General features: G+C 39.9%; 2 protein-coding genes across 2 annotated transcripts in view; one reads left to right on the top strand and one right to left on the bottom strand.

Annotated features, from left to right (window-relative positions):
* Window positions 1-7,418, bottom strand: part of NME7 (NME/NM23 family member 7) — an 87,405-nt gene extending 79,987 nt beyond the window's left edge. Inside the window, exon 1 of the mRNA XM_060770743.2 lies at window positions 7,217-7,418. Within this exon, the coding sequence (XP_060626726.1) occupies window positions 7,217-7,219 (3 nt within the window). The 5' untranslated portion in view covers window positions 7,220-7,418. The remainder of the gene's footprint in view (window positions 1-7,216) is intronic.
* A 2,131-nt stretch (window positions 7,419-9,549) lies between these two features.
* Window positions 9,550-20,504, top strand: BLZF1 (basic leucine zipper nuclear factor 1). The gene is made up of 7 exons (XM_060770746.2): window positions 9,550-9,655; window positions 12,261-12,301; window positions 13,981-14,411; window positions 16,541-16,740; window positions 17,400-17,528; window positions 17,788-18,010; window positions 19,193-20,504. The coding sequence occupies exons 1-7, from the start codon at window positions 9,621-9,623 to the stop codon at window positions 19,376-19,378; spliced, it is 1,245 nt and encodes a 414-aa protein (XP_060626729.2). The 5' UTR covers window positions 9,550-9,620; the 3' UTR covers window positions 19,379-20,504.

The raw sequence follows: 20,504 nt of genomic DNA, 5'->3' as shown, positions 1-20,504 counted from the left end.
ATCCCATAATGAATGTTGACAGGAAACATCAAAACAACAATAATGGAATGCTCTCTTCAGAAGTTTCCCAAAAACAAAGACAAGATTACGCCAGGCTTCATTAGCCTACAAAAATGCACTCTATTACTTTGTTCACAATGACTTGAATGCTGCTGTGATTTACTGTTTTGTTTATTATATGTATATTGTATCATATATGTATTTTAATTACATTTTACGGCACTCCAAATTTTTAGATTGAGCTGCATACAAGTACTGTAAGTACCCTAAATAAATAAATCTACATTCCATATTATTTGTATCACAATTTGTATATATTGCAGCAGCAAGGAAGTATCTGTTTGTTCCCATATTTACATACAATATTAAGTATTAATGCATTACAGAATTACAGATACTGAACACAATCAACAACGTTAGAGAAAAAGAAATCTTTAGTTCTTTTTCTGTAACAGGGTTCCTCAGAAGGAAATACTATTGCAAACAAAGGTTACAAGCCACTGGGTTAGGTATTTTAAAATCCTAGGGGGAAAAAGGATAAATGCAAGACTTTATGTATAGTTAACATTTACAGAATAATTGTGTGTTCTAATTGGCAGACTCCAACTGGCAGTGAACCCCCAGGATTTCAGACACAGAGATGTTTCTTCTCATTATCTACTATCTGATCCTTTAAATAAAAGAAGTCAGGGGCTGAGCTTCAGGCTTTCAAAGTGCCTGTCCCCTACTGGCAGGACCCAGCAAAATGCATTAACAATTACAGCAAACACAGTGAGAAAAGTGACATCTAGATTTGCTTGCGTTATGTTTTTCTAAGCGCATCAACTGTCACGATTTTAATTGTTCTGTTATTCCAACACCATTTCCTGGGCTCAAGAGATGGCATATTTCCCAATGATTCAAATATTATTTTTCTGAAGCTACGTGAGCAGCTGGTGAACTCCCACTCTTTCAAAGAGCCCATTTCTCCTTGCCAGCTCAAGGGCTCCGTCTTGTGTTCCAAAACGGTCAAATCATTTCATTTCAAATCCCAAATTAGAAAGATTGCTGTAATTATTCATCCTTCTTTGTTAAACAATGGCTACACTACATGATGTATGTAAGTTACATCAATATGTATTCTATATGCGAAATAAAAGACACACAGTGGAATAATGGGGAAACATTCCAAGCAAACAACCTATGTATTCAAGCAAATTCATTGTGATTTCAGTATTCACTACTCATGCAGAGAGGTATTCAGGCCAAGGGGAAAAAATGTAAAAAAAAGCCGGATGGCTATAATTTTCTGAGCCATTTCAATAACTCCAGGAAGGGGGGAGGGTTAGGTTTCTGAAGGTTTTTTTCTTCTGCCTTCAAATTTTCCCACACCTGACACACCAGCAGCATGCCCAACACAAAAGTGAGACCACCAAGGGCGTGAAATACTCACCACAATCCTGTCAATATGTACTTTGAAAAAGTTCTCACTATATACAAGCTCTGTCTACCTCAGCCAGGCAAATTATATGGGACTGCAGCCTGAAACCAATCCTATAATTTTCAGACACTAATTTCTTGGACTCTGCATTTTTAGTCTTCAGCACTTATGTACCAAGTACTGAAAGATAGGAAAAAATCCCTTAGAATTTCCTCCAAAAGCTAAAAAATCCCAAGGGGGACAAAAAAATAAAAACATTTTCTAGCAACAACAAAAAAATGCACTGCGCCAAAAGAAATAGTTTAGAAGAAAGAAGAGATTTGCTTGCTTACCTAAAGAATTGCCAAGTTTATCAGGGTTTTCTTCAACAAAGCAATACCCTTCTGATCTTTTTTAAAAATGCAGCCTACTTGATTGCAGTCTATTTTATTCTTGCAGAATTAAAGACCTTCCCCGAAACTCCTTACATCATGGAAATTCAATCAGAGATTTTAACAATACAGATTGCAATCTCATTAGCTATTTTTATCAACCCATTTTTCAAGGAAGGAGGAGACCCTGAAAAGTGCTCTGTGCCCACTTTCACATACAAATTGATTTTGTGCATGAAACAAGTATGAACTGCTCCCATACTGAACCTGAGACTGAGTTAAGAAAAGAAAAAAACAGATGAGTGCAAAACAGAAGGAAAAAACTAACTTGAAACTGGAATCCTATACATTTTCATTGCATAAAATTAATATTCCTGCTGTATAACACCTATAACACAGTACTATGGTAAGAATTCTTTCAAGGTTTACAAAATGTGACAAAAATAATTCCTAAAAATAACTGAAGACATATCCATTGTTTCTAAACACATTTGCATGCAATTAGAACCAAATGTGATTTGGTATCCAAATGAGTAAATTCTATACACACTACCATTTATTTTTTAATACAGTTGGAAGAGAACGTTGCAACAGATATGATCTACACTTCTGTAAACTCTCTAAAGTTACTCCTGTATTTTACAGGTGCTAGTACCAATGTTTCATATATACTTTGATTTAATGATGTTTGATCTGAACTGTACTGTACATAAAACACACAAATTTCAACTTTTTATTGCAGAGGTAGTTCTGGAAGAGTGTACAAAAGCAATTTCCAAGAAAACTGCTATCACATCATAACCATAATTGCATAAGCATCATATTAAAAAGACTACTGTAAAAATCAAGGAACACATGAACTGCTCTCACCTAGTACCTTGCTGTGAGTTGTTTTAAAAAAGCCTATCAACATTTAAATAAATACAGTCACAATTTATTTCATGATAACCTTTCTTCTAGAATAAATTGGAATTGGAAAATATTTGAATCATTTCCCCCAGCTCCTGCAATATTCTATATTTTTCATAACAGTTGTACAGCAAAGCTAGAGTTCATTACAGAATATGTGATCATAGTCTTTTAGAGCAGCCCTTTTCAATCTTTTTACCCTAAAGAAACTCTTGAAACAATTTTCAGGTTTTGAAGAATCGAAGCATAAAAATTATTGAGTCCATGGATTTTTTTTCCAAGCACAATCTTTCAGGGAACCCCAGGAGACCTCTAGCAAACCCTTATTCATAAACTTGTTTAGAAAATAATTGTAAATCTCACTTTGTTACTTCCTGATTACAAAAAAGGTCCTGGTTACCAAGGAGGAGGAAGAAGAGAAGGATTAAAGGACACTTTATTATTGACAAGTTTTTGTTTAAATTGACACACAAAATCTAAAGAAAAGGGCGATATGTGGATAACAGTCAATAAAGTGATTGTTTTTGTGTACCTTCAAGTTGTTTCTGACATATGGCGACCTTAATACAAAGCTATCAAGGCATTTCCTTTGCAAAATTGGGAATGTTTTAGGTTAGGGTGACTGTTTTAGATTTAGTTATGTAAGATGTAGGTAATAGTTTTAGATATTATGAAAAAAAAGTTTTTGTATTGTTTTTGTTCTATTTTTTTCCCTTATTTCTGATTAAAATTAATATTAAAAAGAAATGTGTAGAAGCGGTTTGAAAATGCTTTCCTCAAAATGATTGGAACAAAAGTATTTTGGATTTTTTTCAATTTTGTAATACCTCTCTTTGCATATATGTGTGTGCATGTGCATATATAAGGTGTGTGTATATAGATATATACACATACATACACATATGCATATATACTTATGTGCACACACACACACACATAATGAGATATCTTGAAGCTAGGAATCAAGGGTGCACCTACACTGTAGAATTATTGCATTTTGACCCAAATTTATTTGCCATGGTTCAATGCTATGAAATCATGGGAACTGTAGCTTTATAAGAACTTTAGTAATCTCTGGTTTTCAGGACTCTAGCAGACTGCTCGTGCCTCAAGATGGGCACATCTACACTGTAGAGCAGGCATGGGAATTGTGGGAGATTGAGTCCAAAACACCTGGAGGGTCAAAGTTTGCCCATGCCTGCTATCCTGCTATAGAGTTAATGAAGTTTGACCCCACTTTAACTGCTTTGATCCAATGCAATGGAATCAAGGGAGCTGTGGTTTTACATGGTTTTTAGCCTTCTCTGCCAAAGAGGAATGGTGCCTCAACACACTGCAGCTCCCATGATTCCATAGCATTGAGATATGGCCATTTGAGTGGGACCAAACTGCATTAACTCTACAGTGTAGATGCACCCAAAGTCTAAACACAACATTTATTTATTTTATTTACTCTAATTGTATCTTGCCTTTCTCTACCCCGAAGGGGACTCAAGGCAACTTTACATATTGCGGCTATTCAATAGCTTTGAACAACAAACAGTTGAAACACATTAAGTTAAAGATTTAAAATTAAAATTAAATGCACATTAAAAACATATAAAACGTTACATCCACTATTAAAAATCGCACTATCTACAATCGTAATTTGGAGTTGTTCTAAAAGTAAATGTACACAATTCCGTAGCTATTCTTTCCCTGTACTTAATCCCCAAAGATTTGACCCCAGAGCAGGGTTTTCACTTTCTTCTGAAGGCCAGAAGGGAGGGGGCTGCTCTAATATCACTGGGGGGGGGGGAGCTCCACAGCTGAGGGGCCACCACTGTGAAGGCCTCATCTCTCAATTTCACCAGATGCGCCCTACAAATGTAGTGGGACTGAGAGCAGCGCCTCGCCATATGATCTTAATCATTAAGTCAACATTGACACTGAAATACAACACCACCTGAACTCTGCAAGTGCAGCATTTTTCCAAATGAAGCAGAGACTGTTTGAGGACTGGGACATCCATAGGGATACCAAGATGCTTGTTTATAAAGCTAGTGCCCTCCCAACCCAGTCACCAGCCAATCCCTCTCCAATGCCAAAAATACAGCTTAATGGTGTAACATTAGAAAATGTTAACCATTTCCGCTACCTTGGCAGCCACCTCTCCACAAAAGTCAACATTGACACTGAAATACAACACCGCCTGAGCTCTGCGAGTGCAGCATTTTTCCGAATGAAGCAGAGAGTGTTTGAGGACCGGGACTTCCATAGGGATAACAAGGTGTTTGTTTATAAAGTTATCATCCTCCCAACCCTGCTATACGCCTGCGAGACATGGACTGTCTACAGAAGTCACATACTACTCCTCAAACGATTCCATCAGCGCTGCCTCCAGAAAATCCTACAAATCTCTTGGGAAGACAAACAGACAAATGTTAGCGTGCTGGGAGAAGCACAGACTACCAGCATTGAAGCGATGGTCCTCTGCCATAAACTCCACTGGACCGGCCACGTTGTCTGGATGCCCGACCACCGTCTCCAAAAGCAGTTGCTCTATTCTGAACTCAAGACCGGAAAACGGAATGTTGGTGAACAGGAAAAGAGATTTAAAGATGGACTCAAAGCCAACTTTAAAAACTGTGGCATAGACACTGAGAACTGGGAAGCCCTGGCCCTTGAGTGCTCCAGCTGGAGGTCAGCTGTGACCAGCAGTGCTACAGAATTTGAAGAGGCACGAATGGAACGTGAAAGAAACGTGCCAAGAGGGAGGCGCGTCAAGCCAACCCCGACCGGGACCGCCTTCCACCTGGAAACCGATGCCCTCACTGCGGGAGAACATGCAGATCAGGAATAGGGCTCTACAGTCACCTACGGACCCACCGCCAGCACACTGATCCTGGAGGACTATCCTATTCCAACAACGGGGGATCGCCTAAGTAAGTAAGTAATCACGGAGGTTTATGACATTCACTTCTCTTTCATATACATTGAGCCCACAGAGTATTTCACACATTTATTTATTAATTATTATTATTATTAAACTTTATTTGTACCCCGCTAGCATCTCCCGAAGGACTCGATGCGGCTTACAAAGGCCAAGGCCTCAACACAACAATAGCAAAAGAATAACAATACAATTCAAAGCAAATTAAAAACGTAAGCAATACCAAAACATTACACCATTACGCAATAAAAACCAGGGCCGGGCCAGTGATGGGTACAGGTTAAAAAGTGCTGGGTGCGGCAGGTGGCATGTTGGATTTCTGGGCGAGTACAATGTGCAGAGAGTCTTAAACTCTAATAAAGTGCTTCATTTATTTATTTATTTAAAACACTTATATTCCACCCTTCTCCCTCCGAAGGGGACTCAGGACGGAACACAGCATATACACAGCAAACATTCAATGGCGGGACACAAATTCACATACAATACACAAACATTAAAAAATATTTATCAAAATATTAAAATACACCATTTAAAACCGTCCTAGTCATCCGCATCAAATCTAATTGGCCTGGTCATCTTTCCTATTGCCACTTTATTGCCCTGTCCCGAAAGCTTGGTCCCACAGCCAAGTTTTTACCATCCTTCTAAAGGACAGGAGGGAAGGGCCAACCTGATCTCACCAGGAAGGGAGTTTCATAGCCAGGGAGCAATCACCAAGAAGGCCCTGTCTCTCGTCCCTACCAATCATGCCTGTGGCAATGGCGGGACGGAAAGCAGTGCGTTCCTGGAGGATCTTAATCTCCATGACTGTTCATAGGGGGAGATGCGTTCGGACAGGTAATTTGGGCTGGAGCCGTTTAGTGCTTTATAGGCCAAAGCCAGCACTTTGAATTGTGCCCGGTAGCAAACTGGCAGCCTGTGGAGCTGGCATAACATGGGAGTTGTATGCTCCCTGTATGCTGCCCCAGTTACTAACCTGGCTGCCTCTCGTTGGACTATTTGAAGCTTTCGAGCAGTCTTCAAAGGCAACCCCACGTGGAGTGCGTTGCAGTAATCTATTCTAGATGTAACGAGAGCGTGGACCACCGTGGCCAAGTCTGACTTCCCAAGGTACGGGAAGCTAGCGCACAAGTTTTAATTGTGCGAACGCTCCCCTGGCCACCGCTGCAACCTGGGATGATAATCCAGGAGAACTTCCAAGCTGAGAACCTGTGCATAATATTTATATTAATTTTGTGCATATTATAAACGGTATTATCCAAAAGCAAAGGTGTCCCTACCTCAGGGATATCTGCACTGTGGAATTAATACAGTTATGCATCACCTTAACGTAAATGGCTCATTGCTATGGCATCTTGGGAGCTGTAGTTTTACAAAGCCATCTCTGTCAAAGAGTGCTGGCGCCCTATCAAACTACAACTCCCAGGACTCCAGAGCATTGACCTATGGCAGTTAAAGTGGAGTCGAAGTGCATTAATTCCACAGTGTAGAGGGCCCCAGTCACTCAAAGGGAGTTTAGATTGTGGAGTACTTCAGACATTCTGAGTCTAAAGGGCCGTTCAGCCTGCACCAGCCACTCACCATGCTTCAACCGCAGCTCTCCTTCATGCACTCTTTCTCTCTCTCTCGCGGCCGCCTTCTTTCAAACCATACAAACAAGACGGGCCCTTGCTACGCCAAGCCGCTCCTTAGCAACCGAAGCCACGCCCCCTCCTCGCACTCAGGCAGGATTTCCTCTTCTACAAACTCAACGCCCCTACTTCCGGTTTTTCCAAAATGGGCCGCCTTCACCAACACTGCTTTCCTATTGGTCCAGAGTGGTGTCACTCTCTAAGAAACATGACGAGAGTAAAAGATCCGGTCTATTGCTTTTCATTGGAAGGGCAAACCGGAAATCTCGCGGGGGCGGGACCAGGCCACATAGCTGAACGTCATCAATAGAGTGTAGGATGAAACCCTAGACATAGGTAAAAAAAAGTGAAGATTATTCGCCAATGCCGAGAAGACGAGCTTCCGGGTTGCTTCTGAAGATGCCCTTCTCCTATCTTCATTGTCATCCAGGCGTCCCCTGAGCAACATCATTGCAGACGGCCAATTCTCTCACACCAGGAGCGACTTGCAGTCACTCCTGACACGACAAAAAAAAATCTTCATTAATCTTCTTAAACAGGCCCCTTCCCCACAGCTGAATAAAATCCTACATTATCTGATTTGAAGTGGAATATATGGCAGTGTGGATTTAGGGCGCTTCCACACAGCCATGTAACTCAGAATATCAAGGCAGATGATTCACAATATCTGCTTTGAACTGCGTTATCTGAGTCCACATTGCCATATAACCCAGTTCAACGCAGATAATGTGGGATTTTATGCAGCTGTGTGGAAAGGGCTTCAAATAACCCAGCAGGTATTGTGGGATTTTCTGCCTTGATATTATGGGTTATATGGCTGTGTGGAAGGGCCCTGAAACCCTTGCTGTTGTCCTTTGGTGACGCAGAAGAAATCAAAGACCTTATCAAACTGACTTAGACGATCCCTCGTTGTCCGAGTAGGATAGTCTTCCAAGATCAGTGTGCTGGTGTGTCCGTAGGTGACTGTGGAGCCATATTCTTGATCTGCATCTTCTTCTGCAGCGAGGGCATCGGTTTCCAGGTGGAAGGCAGTCTCGGTCGGGGTTGGCTTGACGTGCCTTCCTCTTGGAACATTTCTCTCTTTCATGTTTCATTCAAATTCTGCAGCACTGCTGGTCACAGCTGATCTCCAGCTGGAGCGCTTAAGGGACAGAGTTTCCCAGTTCTCAGGTCTATGCCAGAGTTTTTAAGGTTGGCTTTTAGCCCATCTTTAAATCTCTTTTCCTGCCCACCAACATCTTGAGAATAGAGCAACTGCTTTGGGAGATGGTGGTTGGGCATCCGGACAACGAGGCCAGTCCAGCAGAGTTGATGACGGAAGACCATCGCTTCAATGCTGGTGGTCTTTGCTTCTTCCAGCATGCTGACATTTGTCCGCTTGTCTTCCCAAGAGATTTGCAGGATTTTCTGGAGGCAGAGCTGATGGAATCGTTTGAGGAATTGTATGTGACGTCTGTAGACAGTCCATGTCTCGCAGGCGTATAGCAGGGTTGGGAGTATGATAGCTTTATAAACAAATGCCTTGTTATCCCTATGGATGTCCTGGCCCTCAAACACTCTCTGCTTCATTCAGAAAAATGCTGCACTCGCAGAGCTCAGGCGGTGTTGTATTTCAGTGTCAATGTTGACTTTTGTGGAGAGGTGGCTGCCAAGGTAGCGGAAATGGTTAACATTTTCTAATGTTACACCATTAAGTTGTATTTTTGGCATTGGAGAGGGATTGGCTGGTGACTGCTGGAAGAGCACTTCAGTTTTCTTGGTGTTCAATGACAGGCCGAGCTTCTCATATGCTTCTGCAAATGTATTTAGAGTGGCTTGTAGGTCTTCTTCTGAATGTGCACAGATAACGTTGTCATCAGCATATTGGAGTTCTATAACAGATGTTGTTGTAACCTTGGTTTTGGCTTTCAGTCTGCTGGGGTTAAATAGCTTGCCATTTCTCCGATAGATGATTTCCACTCCAGTGGGAAGCTTCCCATCAACAAAATGAAGTATCATAGCAATGAAGATGGAGAATAAAGTCGGGGCAATAACACATCCCTGTTTGACACCTGATTCCACCTTAAATGGGTCACTTTGGGAGCCGTTGCTGTCCAAGACTGTCATCTTGTCAAACTACAATTCCCATAATTCCATAGCATTCTGCCATGGCATTTACAACTACATTAATTCTACAATGTGAACTCTAGATCCGCTTGAAGTCCCTTAGCAACAACAACACAGAAGTTCAGAGAGAGCAGAAAGGATCAAACTCAGCTCAGAAGTTAAGGCCTGTGTGTGAGTCTATAAATCAGTCTCTCTACACGGAAGCAAGAAGGTGGAGGTTGTGGCTTGGGAAAGCAGAACCACGAAGGATGAAGCGAGGAGTGGGTCGTGGGAGGACCCGAAGGTAAGTACACGGCCTTAGAGAAGGACCAGTTTTGAGATACTCTAGATTATATGGCAGTGTAAAAGGGGCCTTTACGGTGAGTTTTATAGTCCCATTTTGTTGTTACAACAAACAAAACTATAAATACATTATACATTTCCATACCAATAGAAAAGCCAGTCTTCAAATGGAACTAAATCCTCAAGAAGGATAGAAGGTTGGATCCAGTTTATTAAAAAGTGTGTTTCTTGCCATCTCTCAAGTTCATCTTTTTTCAGTATGAGGGTTCTTTACCCTTATCAGCTGTTTGGGGGCCCTTCCACACAGCCCTATATCCCAGAATATCAAGGCAGACAATCCCACAACATCTGTTTTGAACCGGGGGCCCTTCCACACAGCTGAATAAAATCCCACATTTTCGGCATTGAACTGGCAGGGTGGACTCCAATAACCAGTTCAAAGCAGATATTGTGGGATTTTCTGCCTTGACATTCTGGGATATAGGGCTGTGTGGAAGGGCCCTGGATTCCAATAACCAGTTCAAAGCAGATAATGTGGGATTTTTCTGCCTTGATATTCAGGGATTTAAGGCTGTCTGGAAGGACAAACTACAAGAAAGGAGATTACATCTGAACATGAGGAAGAACTTCCTGACTGTGAGAGCCGTTCAGCAGTGGAACTCTCTGCCCCGGAGTGTGGTGGAGGCTCCTTCTTTGGAAGCTTTTAAACAGAGGCTGGATGGCCATCTGTCAGGGGTGATCTGAATGCAATATTCCTGCTTCTTGGCAGGGGGTTGGACTGGATGGCCCATGAGGTCTCTTCCAACTCTTTGATTCTATGATTCTATGACATTCCTCTTTTTTTGGCTAATATATTTGCCAAAATCAATAGAGTCTAAATCAGGGGTCCTCAAACTAAGGCCCGGGGGCCGGATACGGCCCTCCAAGGTCATTTACCCAGCCCTCACTCAGGGTCAACCTAAATCTGAAACAAAAGCACACAACAACAGCAAAAGCAGGCCCACACTTCCCACTGAAATACTAATAAGTTTATATTTGTTAAAACTGTTCATCATTTTAATAATTGTATTGTTTCTAAGTGTTTTTTGCACTACAAATAAGATATGTGCAGTGTGCATAGGAATTCGTTCATGTTTTGTTTTGTTTTTCAAATTATAATCTGGCCCGCCAACAGTTTGAGGAACTGTGACCTGGCCCTCTGTTTAAAAAGTTTGAGGACCCCTGGTCTAAGTGAAAATAATCTTATTCTTAGTATCAATTAACGTAGTAACTGCAGAACGGTGTGTCCAAGAATTAACCTGGTGGAATAAAGTATATGGTTGATGTGGGTTTTCTGGGCTGTATGGCCATGTTCCAGAAGCATTCCCTCCTGACGTTTCGCTTGTATCTATGGCAGGCATCCTCAGAGGATGCTTCTGGAACATGGCCATACAGCCCGGAAACACACACAACAACCCAGTGATTCCCGCCATGAAAGACTTCGACAGTACTTCCTACTTGTGTTCTTAGGGCCCTTCAACACAGCCATATAATCCAGACAATGGGTCCTTCCACACAACTCTATATCCCAGAATATCAGGGCAGAAAATCCCACAGTATCTGTGGGATTCCGATATTCAGACTCAGATAACCCAAATTAAAGCAGATCATATGGTGGGATCTTCTGCCTTGGTATTCTGGGATATAGGGCTGTGTGGAAGGACCCAATATCTGCTTTGAACTGGGTTATCTGAGTTCACACTGCCCTATAACCCAGTTCAAAGCAGATAATGTGGGATTTTATACAGCTGTGTAGAAGCGGCCAGTATGTCTTGTCTTACTCTTGTTCCACTGTGGTGTATTCAGTGATCTATCAGTCGGGAGGGGTGTTATGAACTGATTTGAGAATATTTTTTGAAATGTAACATGAAATGTTTAAGATAACGTATCTGATAGCATTGCTAAATGTACATATATGCTAGTATATGCATCCAGGCAGCAAAAATAATCTAAAACACACATGTGAATCACACAACCCATGGGCTGAAATCTGTCCAGCATGAAGTTTTCAATGCCAAGCCAGCATACAGTCTTACAATTACAAATGGCCCTTTGAAGGCAACCATAAGGCTGACGTGGCCATCAGTGAAATGAGTTTGACACTCCTGTTTTAAAGGCACCAGTGCCTGTCTGATCTTGGAAACTAAAAAAGGTCAGCTCTGGTTAGTACTTGGGTGGGAGATGGCTAATCAATACCAAGTGCTGTAAACTATATTTTAGAGGAAGGAAACAGGCAAATCCACCTCTGAATATTACTTCCCTAAGAAAACTCTATGAAATTCATGGTAACCCCATACATTGATAGATGACTTAAATGTATATGTACAGTATATACACATGCATCCAGGCATTTCTGCTAGATCTTGGATTAACGCTGATCTTAATCTGCACGCTCATCGTGGGTGTTTGTGTGAGTGAAATCTCCCTTGTGTGGTCAGTGTGCCATGGTAAATTATGTGTGAGAAGTCCTGCACATTGAGGATCACAAAGGATCTAGCTGCTACCCCAGGTTATTGGCTTTGATGCAGTTTCTTTTTTAAGGTTTTACATTTCTCTTTTGTGTGCAGCTCCATCAACAAGATGACAGAAGTACAGAAATCAGAAAGTGGCAAGTATTCATCTTTCTTCATATATAGATGTAGTTCTGAAAGAGATGTTCTGCAGATATTTGTGAAAGGAAGGATATGTTACCAGTGTTGGTCAGACGATATATTGTCTTCCCTAGTTTGGTGCCATACAAATGTAATTGGGCTACAATTTCCACCATCTCTACCATCATAACCATGAGACAAACTGGGGGTACTTTATGAGGATTATATCCATAATATCTGAAGGGAATTCGGCTAGGGAATACTGTTGTGGACAATAAAGTTTTGTAAGGAAGGTGGGATGTTGTGAGTTGTAGCTGTTTAAATTCTGTTTGTAATGAGTGTTTAAATATGGGTGTTTTTATTATCAACCATTACTTACTTGGGTTTTTAATATAATTTGTCATGTAGTATTTCTAATTATACATTTAGGCCTTTGTTTCTGATTGAGATCACTGAATAGTCTTTGACCCAACTGCACAGACCATCTAATGCAATTTGAAGCTACCTAGCATCAAGCAGTGACAGCCAGACCATAATCTCCCACAAAGGTGTGTGAAAGAAAGTCCTTGATCATAGAATCATAGAGTTGGAAAAGATCTCATGGGCCATCCAGTCCAACCCCCTGCCAAGAAGCAGAAAAATTGTATTCAAAGCACCCCCAACAGATGACCATCCAGCCTCTGTTTTAAATCCTCCAAATATGCATCAATGCATAGAGCAGTGTTTCTCAAACTCTGTTCCTCCAGGTGTTTTGGACTTCACCTCCCAGAAATCCTAGCCAGTTTACCACCTGTTAGTAATTGTGGAAGCTGAAATCCAAAACACCCAGAGCAGCAGAGTTTGAGAAACACTGCTCTATGGTTTGTATAATCACCATCCGGGCCTCAAACAGGGTCCAAGATTTCCTATGTAATCGTCTGCACAACGGGAGCGCTTGGTGGTGCAATGGGTTAAACCCTTGTGCCGGCAGGACTGCTGACTGAAAGGTCAGCAGTTCGAATCCAGGGAGCAGGGTGAGCTCCCACCTGTCAGTTCCAGCTTCTCATGTGGGAACATTTTTAAGGGTTTTTTTTATTTTCAAAATTATTGTGAATAGTACTACACAAAATTATACAAACATTCAAAACATTTTCTCTTTGTAACATACGTTTACATCATTCCCCCTCTATCTCCTTCCCTCCCTCTCCTCCCCAGGAACAAAATAAATAAATTTTGGTGTATTTATTATGATTGTTCGATCATGAGGATAATCTTGTTTAATTCCTTGTATTTATCTTTCCCCTTTATTCTGTCAGTTAACCTTTTGCATTAAGGCTCATGCGGGGACATGAGAGAAGCCTCCCACAGGATGGTAAAACATCCGGGCATCCCCTGGGCAACATCCTTGCAGACAGCCAATTCTCTCACACCAGAAGCGACTTGCAGTTTCTCAAGTTGCTCCTGATACAAAAAAAAAATCTGCACAGCAAAATCACTTTCTTCAATACTAGTTTGAAACTGCATTAAATGGTCAATGTAAATGAGTCCTTTGTTTCCACTGAAATTATGTATTCTTTCTTTTAATAGAGTAATACATTAAATAGCTTCCAAATGTTCCTTCCTACAGACAAAGGGAAGCTTTTAATGCAAGTCAATGCCAGTACTTTTCTCATTTCAATATATGATGTTAACCTTTACTTCTGCTTCCATCCTGCAGGCGAATATGCCACCTCACGCATCCGTGGGCCTGGGGATGGAATGGAAATGGAACAGCCACCAAAATCTGTAGAAGTCATCCACACCACAATCAACCATGTCCGTAAAAGCCCACACAAGAAAGCTCCTCCTTCACTAAGTCCTGGGGTTCTTCAGCTAGGGACAATCTATGGCGATAAGGCAGTAGAGATTGAAGCTGTACGAATAGTAGTTCCCAAAACTGCTATAAGCCATGTGATTCCTGCCAAAAATGCAAAGACATCCAAGTCTGCAGGACATCCAAAAGAGACCCTCGCCCTATCAGATGAAATTTCAGATACTAAGAAAGAATTGTTAGAACTAAGAAATGAAATAGTGAAGCTTAAGAACTCAGAAAGAAGATTGCTACAAGATAAGGAAGGGCTTTCCAATCAGTTGCATGTCCAAACAGAGGTAAGAAACCAAGAATTGGGATGGATCCATTACTTGCTATCTTTACAAAATATTACTGTATTCTATTGGATTAGAGCAGGTAGCAACTTTTTTCCATATTTTTTCTAGGTAAAAATAATAACGGAAATGCTAGAGATCTGCTGTATCTTGGAAAACTGGATTGTTCTGATAACTATTAGATTCATAGAAATACTTTTTTAAAATCCTTCCAGTCAAATTATAATTTAGTCTCTGCTTCTTGTTGCAGTCCCTTGCATATTTACTCAGTTGTGTCCAGTGAGTTTGATTCTTAGTACCTGTTTTTAGGATTGTAGCCTAAGTCATTGAGATCATACTGAGCTGAGGTACATGAGAATTCGCTGCAAAAAAAGGATTAGGAAATTCCAGTACTGTGTAAAGACCTAGTATATAAGCAATTTAACCCTGACTCTGTTTGTGCTAGAGTGGAGTTGTTGAAAGTGTGTGGCTTGGTGCACTAGTTAAAAATGTTTTAAACATGTATGAAATTCACATCTAACTTGAATTAGATGGAAATTAGCCATAAATGCATAATTGCAGTGGTTGTGTTCATCATTAAACATATCAAGAAATAATAAAGAGGCTGGGATATTTCTTTATTATATTTATCTTGTGCATCTGGCCCACCCATAGTGTTCTATTCTTTCATTATGTTATTTTGCAACTGTTTATTTTATTTTGTTACTTTATGTATCTTATTGTGATGTAATTTTTGTTGCTTTGTATTTTATCTTGCTGTATTGTATTTTCAGGCTTGTCTCATGTTAGCCGCCCCGAGTCCCCTTTAGGGAGATGGTGTTGGAGTATAAATAAAGATTATTATCATTATTTATTATTATTTAATAGACTTGAGTCTAAATCATTTGATTGGTGGCACTGAATTATACAGACAAAACGAGAGAGTGTAAACTGAATATATCTTACCTTCTTTAATGTTAGTATGATTTATTTTCGAAGGCTTTCTTGGCCAGAATCACTGGGTTGTTGTAGGTTTTTCGGCAGTATGGCCATGTTCTAGAAGCATTCTCTTCTGACATTTCACCTGCATCTATGGCAGGCATCCTCAGACCTCACAACCTCTGAGGATGCCTGCCATAGATGCAGGTGAAACGTCAGGAAATAATGCTTCTAGAACATGGTCATGCAGCCCGAAAAACCTACAACAACTTAGTATGATTCCTTGTATGCTAGTGGCTATTGTGGCAAATCTGGTATTAGCTATCACTACACCTTTTTCTTATCCTTCATGAACAAGCATTTTGTGATGTGTAAAACATGCCAGGTGGCTTATGCATGCTCGCTGTATTTATGTCCAAATTAGATGTGATTCAGACTATCCACCTCTGTTTTAAGCATTTAATATCAGCCATATCAAGACAGAGAAGCATATTCTCCTTCTCTCGAGTTAATTTTTTTTTTGTTATGGGGGGATCACAACAATGTAGGGATTACATTGGTGACTGGGAAATTGCCAATGGCTTAATATGACCATGATTTTTCACTACTGAGGTACCTAATTTTCAGAGTTGCCAATATATGCAATGTTGTGAAATGATCAAGATGGCTGTGGGTTTGGACAAATTCATTGAGCGTTACAACGTAAAAGCTATTGATATCAACCCAATGAAATGCAAACTATCCTTTTCACTGTTCGCTAGCAAATTCTGCTGAAGTTAAAGGTTGAATAATTTTGCAGCCAAGCTACAAGTTATATTACCAGGTTTGCTTTGGAACCTAAGCAACTTATTTCAGAATGCAGAGCTGTTTGTTCTTTCTATGTCCTATAAATAGTTGATATGAATTCATATGGTGTGATTACACATATGGTATGCTACACATACTCAATATTAGTATCTTTCTTAATATTGGATATGTATAGCATTAGTCACCTGATTTCTTTTTCAGTACTGTCTTAATGTGTATTAATTTTATGTATATTAATTTGAATCTTAATTTAAATTTTTATTTTAATTGTATATCTTTAAGGCATTGAATAGTTGCCTTTGTATAAAGCCTTCTTGAGTTCCCTTCGGGGTTGAGAATGGCGAGGTATAAATATGGTAAATAAATATGTTTTGTGATTTCGCTAATTAAACAACTGTTCCTCTTAGGTCAATCGGGAGTTGAAAAAGTTACTTGTGGCTTCAGTAGGAGATGACCTGCAGTATCACTTTGAGCGCATGGCACGTGAAAAAAACCAGCTGATCCTTGAAAATGAGGCCCTGGGGCGGAATGTGTCTCAATTGTCTGAACAGCTGGAGCGGATGTCTATACAGTGTGATGTTTGGCGAAGCAAATTCTTGGCAAGCAGGTATTATGGAGTAAGATAGCTTTTTAAAAGATATCTTGCAAAATAAAGAAATACCCTGTTTCAATTTCCCCTGAAATCAGAGGTGTTAGTCAGACAAAGTTTTTGAAAGTAAATTGAAGATGGATGGGAGAAATGTTATAATGTTGTTTGAAATGCCACTTAGAATATTGCATAAATAAAAGACTCTGCTTTTGGGAGCTGAGTCAAGCCTTACAGTGCCAAGGAAAGGGGACTGGCAGACAGGGGAGTGAGTTCCCCTGCCTGTGTGCATGTCCTCTCTGCCTGTCTGGCCTTGCCTCTGTAGCTCAAAAGGGAGAGGCTTGCAAGCGGGAGAACTCTCCTGCCCACCTCTCCCTCTGCTGCTACATCTTCAAAGAGGGCTTTTTTTCACCACATAATAGTTTCACCACCACCCACCCACCCCAAAAAAAAAGGTTCGGTTATTATGCGGTGAAATACAATGTATGCCATAATAAACATATGATCAAAGTCTCTCATCTGGAAATCATTTAATTTTTGCAGCTTGAATATCAAATTATCAGTGTAAGCTATATCCTGCAAACATAAATGGCATATTAGCTGTTAATATACTTACAAACTAGTCTGTTGAGTAGTAAATTTATTTTACATGTCAAGATAAACTGTACTTTCTTCTACAGGGTTATGACAGATGAGTTGACTAACTCTCGAGCAGTACTCCAGCGCCAAGCTAGGGATGCACAAAGTGCCATTCAGGATCTTTTAAGTGAACGGGACCAGTTTCGCCAAGAAATGATTGCTTCTCAAAAGTATGAACATGTGTTTTCTTTCTGAGCTATAACAATTCACCTCATGGGGAAAAAGCCTTCATTGCCAGTGTTGTTCATTATCACTAAGCCCCCTCCCTCTCTCTATATATATGATTTCTGTGCAGAATCGTCTCATTATGTCTCTTCATTTTAAAGGCATTGTCTTAAGAGGGAGATAATATGTATGGGTATACTATGTCAGGCTAAGTCTTCTCAGTGTAATCTGTTCATCAAAGCCCATTATTCTTTTCCCTTATAGGCTGCTGGAAGAGCTACTTGTCTCTCTCCAATGGGGAAGACAGCAAACTTACTATCCTAGTGCACAGCCTCGTAGTACCGCAGAGTTGGCAGCTGTCAATCATAAGCTTGCTAGAGCAGTGACTTCACATCTTCTTGGAAACACTGATAGTTCTAGCAGTCCAAAAAAGAGCTCTTCCTCAACAGAACTCTGCAATACCCCTGCTGAGAAAATGGCTGAAATGGTAAATATCCTTGACTGTAATGTTACATTTTTAACCTTCTTCTTTTAGGCTTACATTTTGGAAATGTATACTAGTTTGATATTATAAGATAGTTAATTCCAAGTTAGCGAGCTTTTAATTTTGGCTCAGTGGTGTATTCATATCTAAAATATTCACAAACCTCTAAGAAATCAGTTTAGTATGACTGTTTACTGAGAAATAGGACAATTATTCTGATCCATGGAAAAGGGGGTGAAACATAATACTCAGCCTAAAGGAGTAACAATTTCATTCCAACTCTGATAAACACAGCCAACACAGATAAATGTCAGGGATGTTGGGAGAAGCTGTTGAATAATATCTGCAGGGTTGGAATTTTCCCATCCTGATCTAGAGAGGTAAACATCTATGTTTTGCTTCTCTGCATTCGCCATGAAAGCAGTTAGGAGTTTTTGACCTATCCTCATAGCCATCTTGTCTGATTTCAATCAGTTTTAATCCAGTATTTTAACCAGTTTTAACTGTTTCTAATTTCACCCAACTGTGTGTTAAATCAGTCGGCTGTTGTTAATCTTATTAACCTTGCATATTTTGCACACTTACAGAGGAATAAGGGTTTTTGGACCATATCAAAATGTTGTTGTTGTTGTTGTTGTTGAAAACAGTTATTGTCCATACCCATTCACCTTTTTTATTACTCCAATCTAATTTTATTTTCAGTAGAAATCCCATTGAATTTGAACTAACTTTTTTCAAATTGGGATTTTTTTTCTTTATAATCTGTTCTATTGCATGATTTATTCCATAGCCTCTTAGGGAGCATAGCATGACATGTACTTTCACTGCACCCTCATAGAACAGGGCTATTTGATGTAGTTCTATTGTCAATGAACTCTTAAAGGTTAAGCATATCACCTAACCATGTAACTTCAGTACATCTTCCCCAGCTTATTGTACAGCCAGAAATACAATTGCTGTTTCTGTCCAATGTGTCCGCTACTGCTTTAACTAGTACGGTAGTTTTAGTGGCAAACATTGAGCATTACAACCTCTGAAGATGCTTGCAACAGATGTGGGTGAAACAGCCGGAGAGAATGTTTCTGGAATATGGCCATACAGCCTGGAAAACTCACAGCAACCCACTGAGGATGCTCATTATGGAAAACGTACTATTCTAAGACTTTCCTTTTGATTTTCTTCCAGGTCTTAAGAATGCTGGAACCTGGCAGCTGCACAGAAGCACCATCTGAACTGCCCTTTGCTGAGCCTTCAGCCTCCTCTTTCCTTTCCCCAAAGAAGAATATTGGACGGTTTCACCCATACACTAGATATGAGAATATCACCTTCAACTGCTGCAATCATTGTCAGGGAGAACTGCTAGCTCTTTAAAAGTTATTATTTGCCTAATAGAATTGTTTTAAGGGGGATCTACTTTCTGGGTGGTCTTTTCTAAGCATTTGGGTTGAGCTTATTTACTAGAAATATTTGTCATACACCAGGGAAATATGTGGCTCTCAAGATATTATATGACTGTTGTTCTGATCTCCCAAACCAACACAGCTAGTGCTGAAGCTTGATGGGAGTTATAGTTCAACAAGTTAAAAGGCCACACATTTCCCACATATCAGCTTTCCAAACTCTAAGAGTTTTACCGTCAAAGTAATACTTTTAAGTCCCGAAATAGAGTTCATATATGATCTGTATTGTTTTCTTTAAGGAATATATTATTATGGGAAGCTCATGAGTGTCAGACCTTTGGATTTTATTGTCTTTAAGAGGTACTTTGTACTATCAGCTGAAGTATTTATTTTAATTGATGGGATGCAGTGCTTAAACTTTTTGTGTTACATTTTTGTTTCCAGTGCTGTTACATGGGCAGGTGCAAATATTGACTTTCGAGGAAAGCTCAGTTTTTATTTTGATGAAGATTTCTTAATGATCTTGAATGAAAAGGGTGTTTGTGGTTAAAGCAATTCTGGAGTTCATTCAGTGTTGATATAAACTGAAGCCAAAGAATAGTAAATTGACTAGGGTAAACTATTGCAAAGTTGATTCTTAATAGTTTACAAACATCTACAGAACACACTTTTAATTACTCTTCAACATATGTCCTGAGGGATCTTTAATATGGACAGCTTTCACTGGTGCTACTTAATCTTCCTAAGACTGCTGTTCTCTCATACCTCTAGAGTATGACGCTTATAGGGTGCTCTACTCTCACTTTTACTTTGGAAATTGGTAGTCTATTGCCAAATTAAAAGAAAAAGCTTCTTACCTATGTTTCTGGGATAATCATATTTCTATCCTTTTTATTATTGTACTGAAATGTCTCAAGTAACAGAACATGGAGTGAAAGGGGTTGGGTACCTATGTTAATGTGATGTATGGATACAGATACGCCTTCTCTCCTCCAACTTAAAATAAATGTTGGCGGCATACTTTCACTTATTGTTTTCTGTACTTCTTCCTGAGCTATACGCTTGAAAATCTTTTATTAAATCATTCAGATTAGAAA

Source organism: Anolis sagrei, chromosome 3, assembly GCF_037176765.1.
Source record: "Anolis sagrei isolate rAnoSag1 chromosome 3, rAnoSag1.mat, whole genome shotgun sequence".
Lineage (NCBI taxonomy): Eukaryota > Metazoa > Chordata > Lepidosauria > Squamata > Dactyloidae > Anolis > Anolis sagrei.
This window is presented reverse-complemented; position numbering and strand designations above follow the sequence as displayed.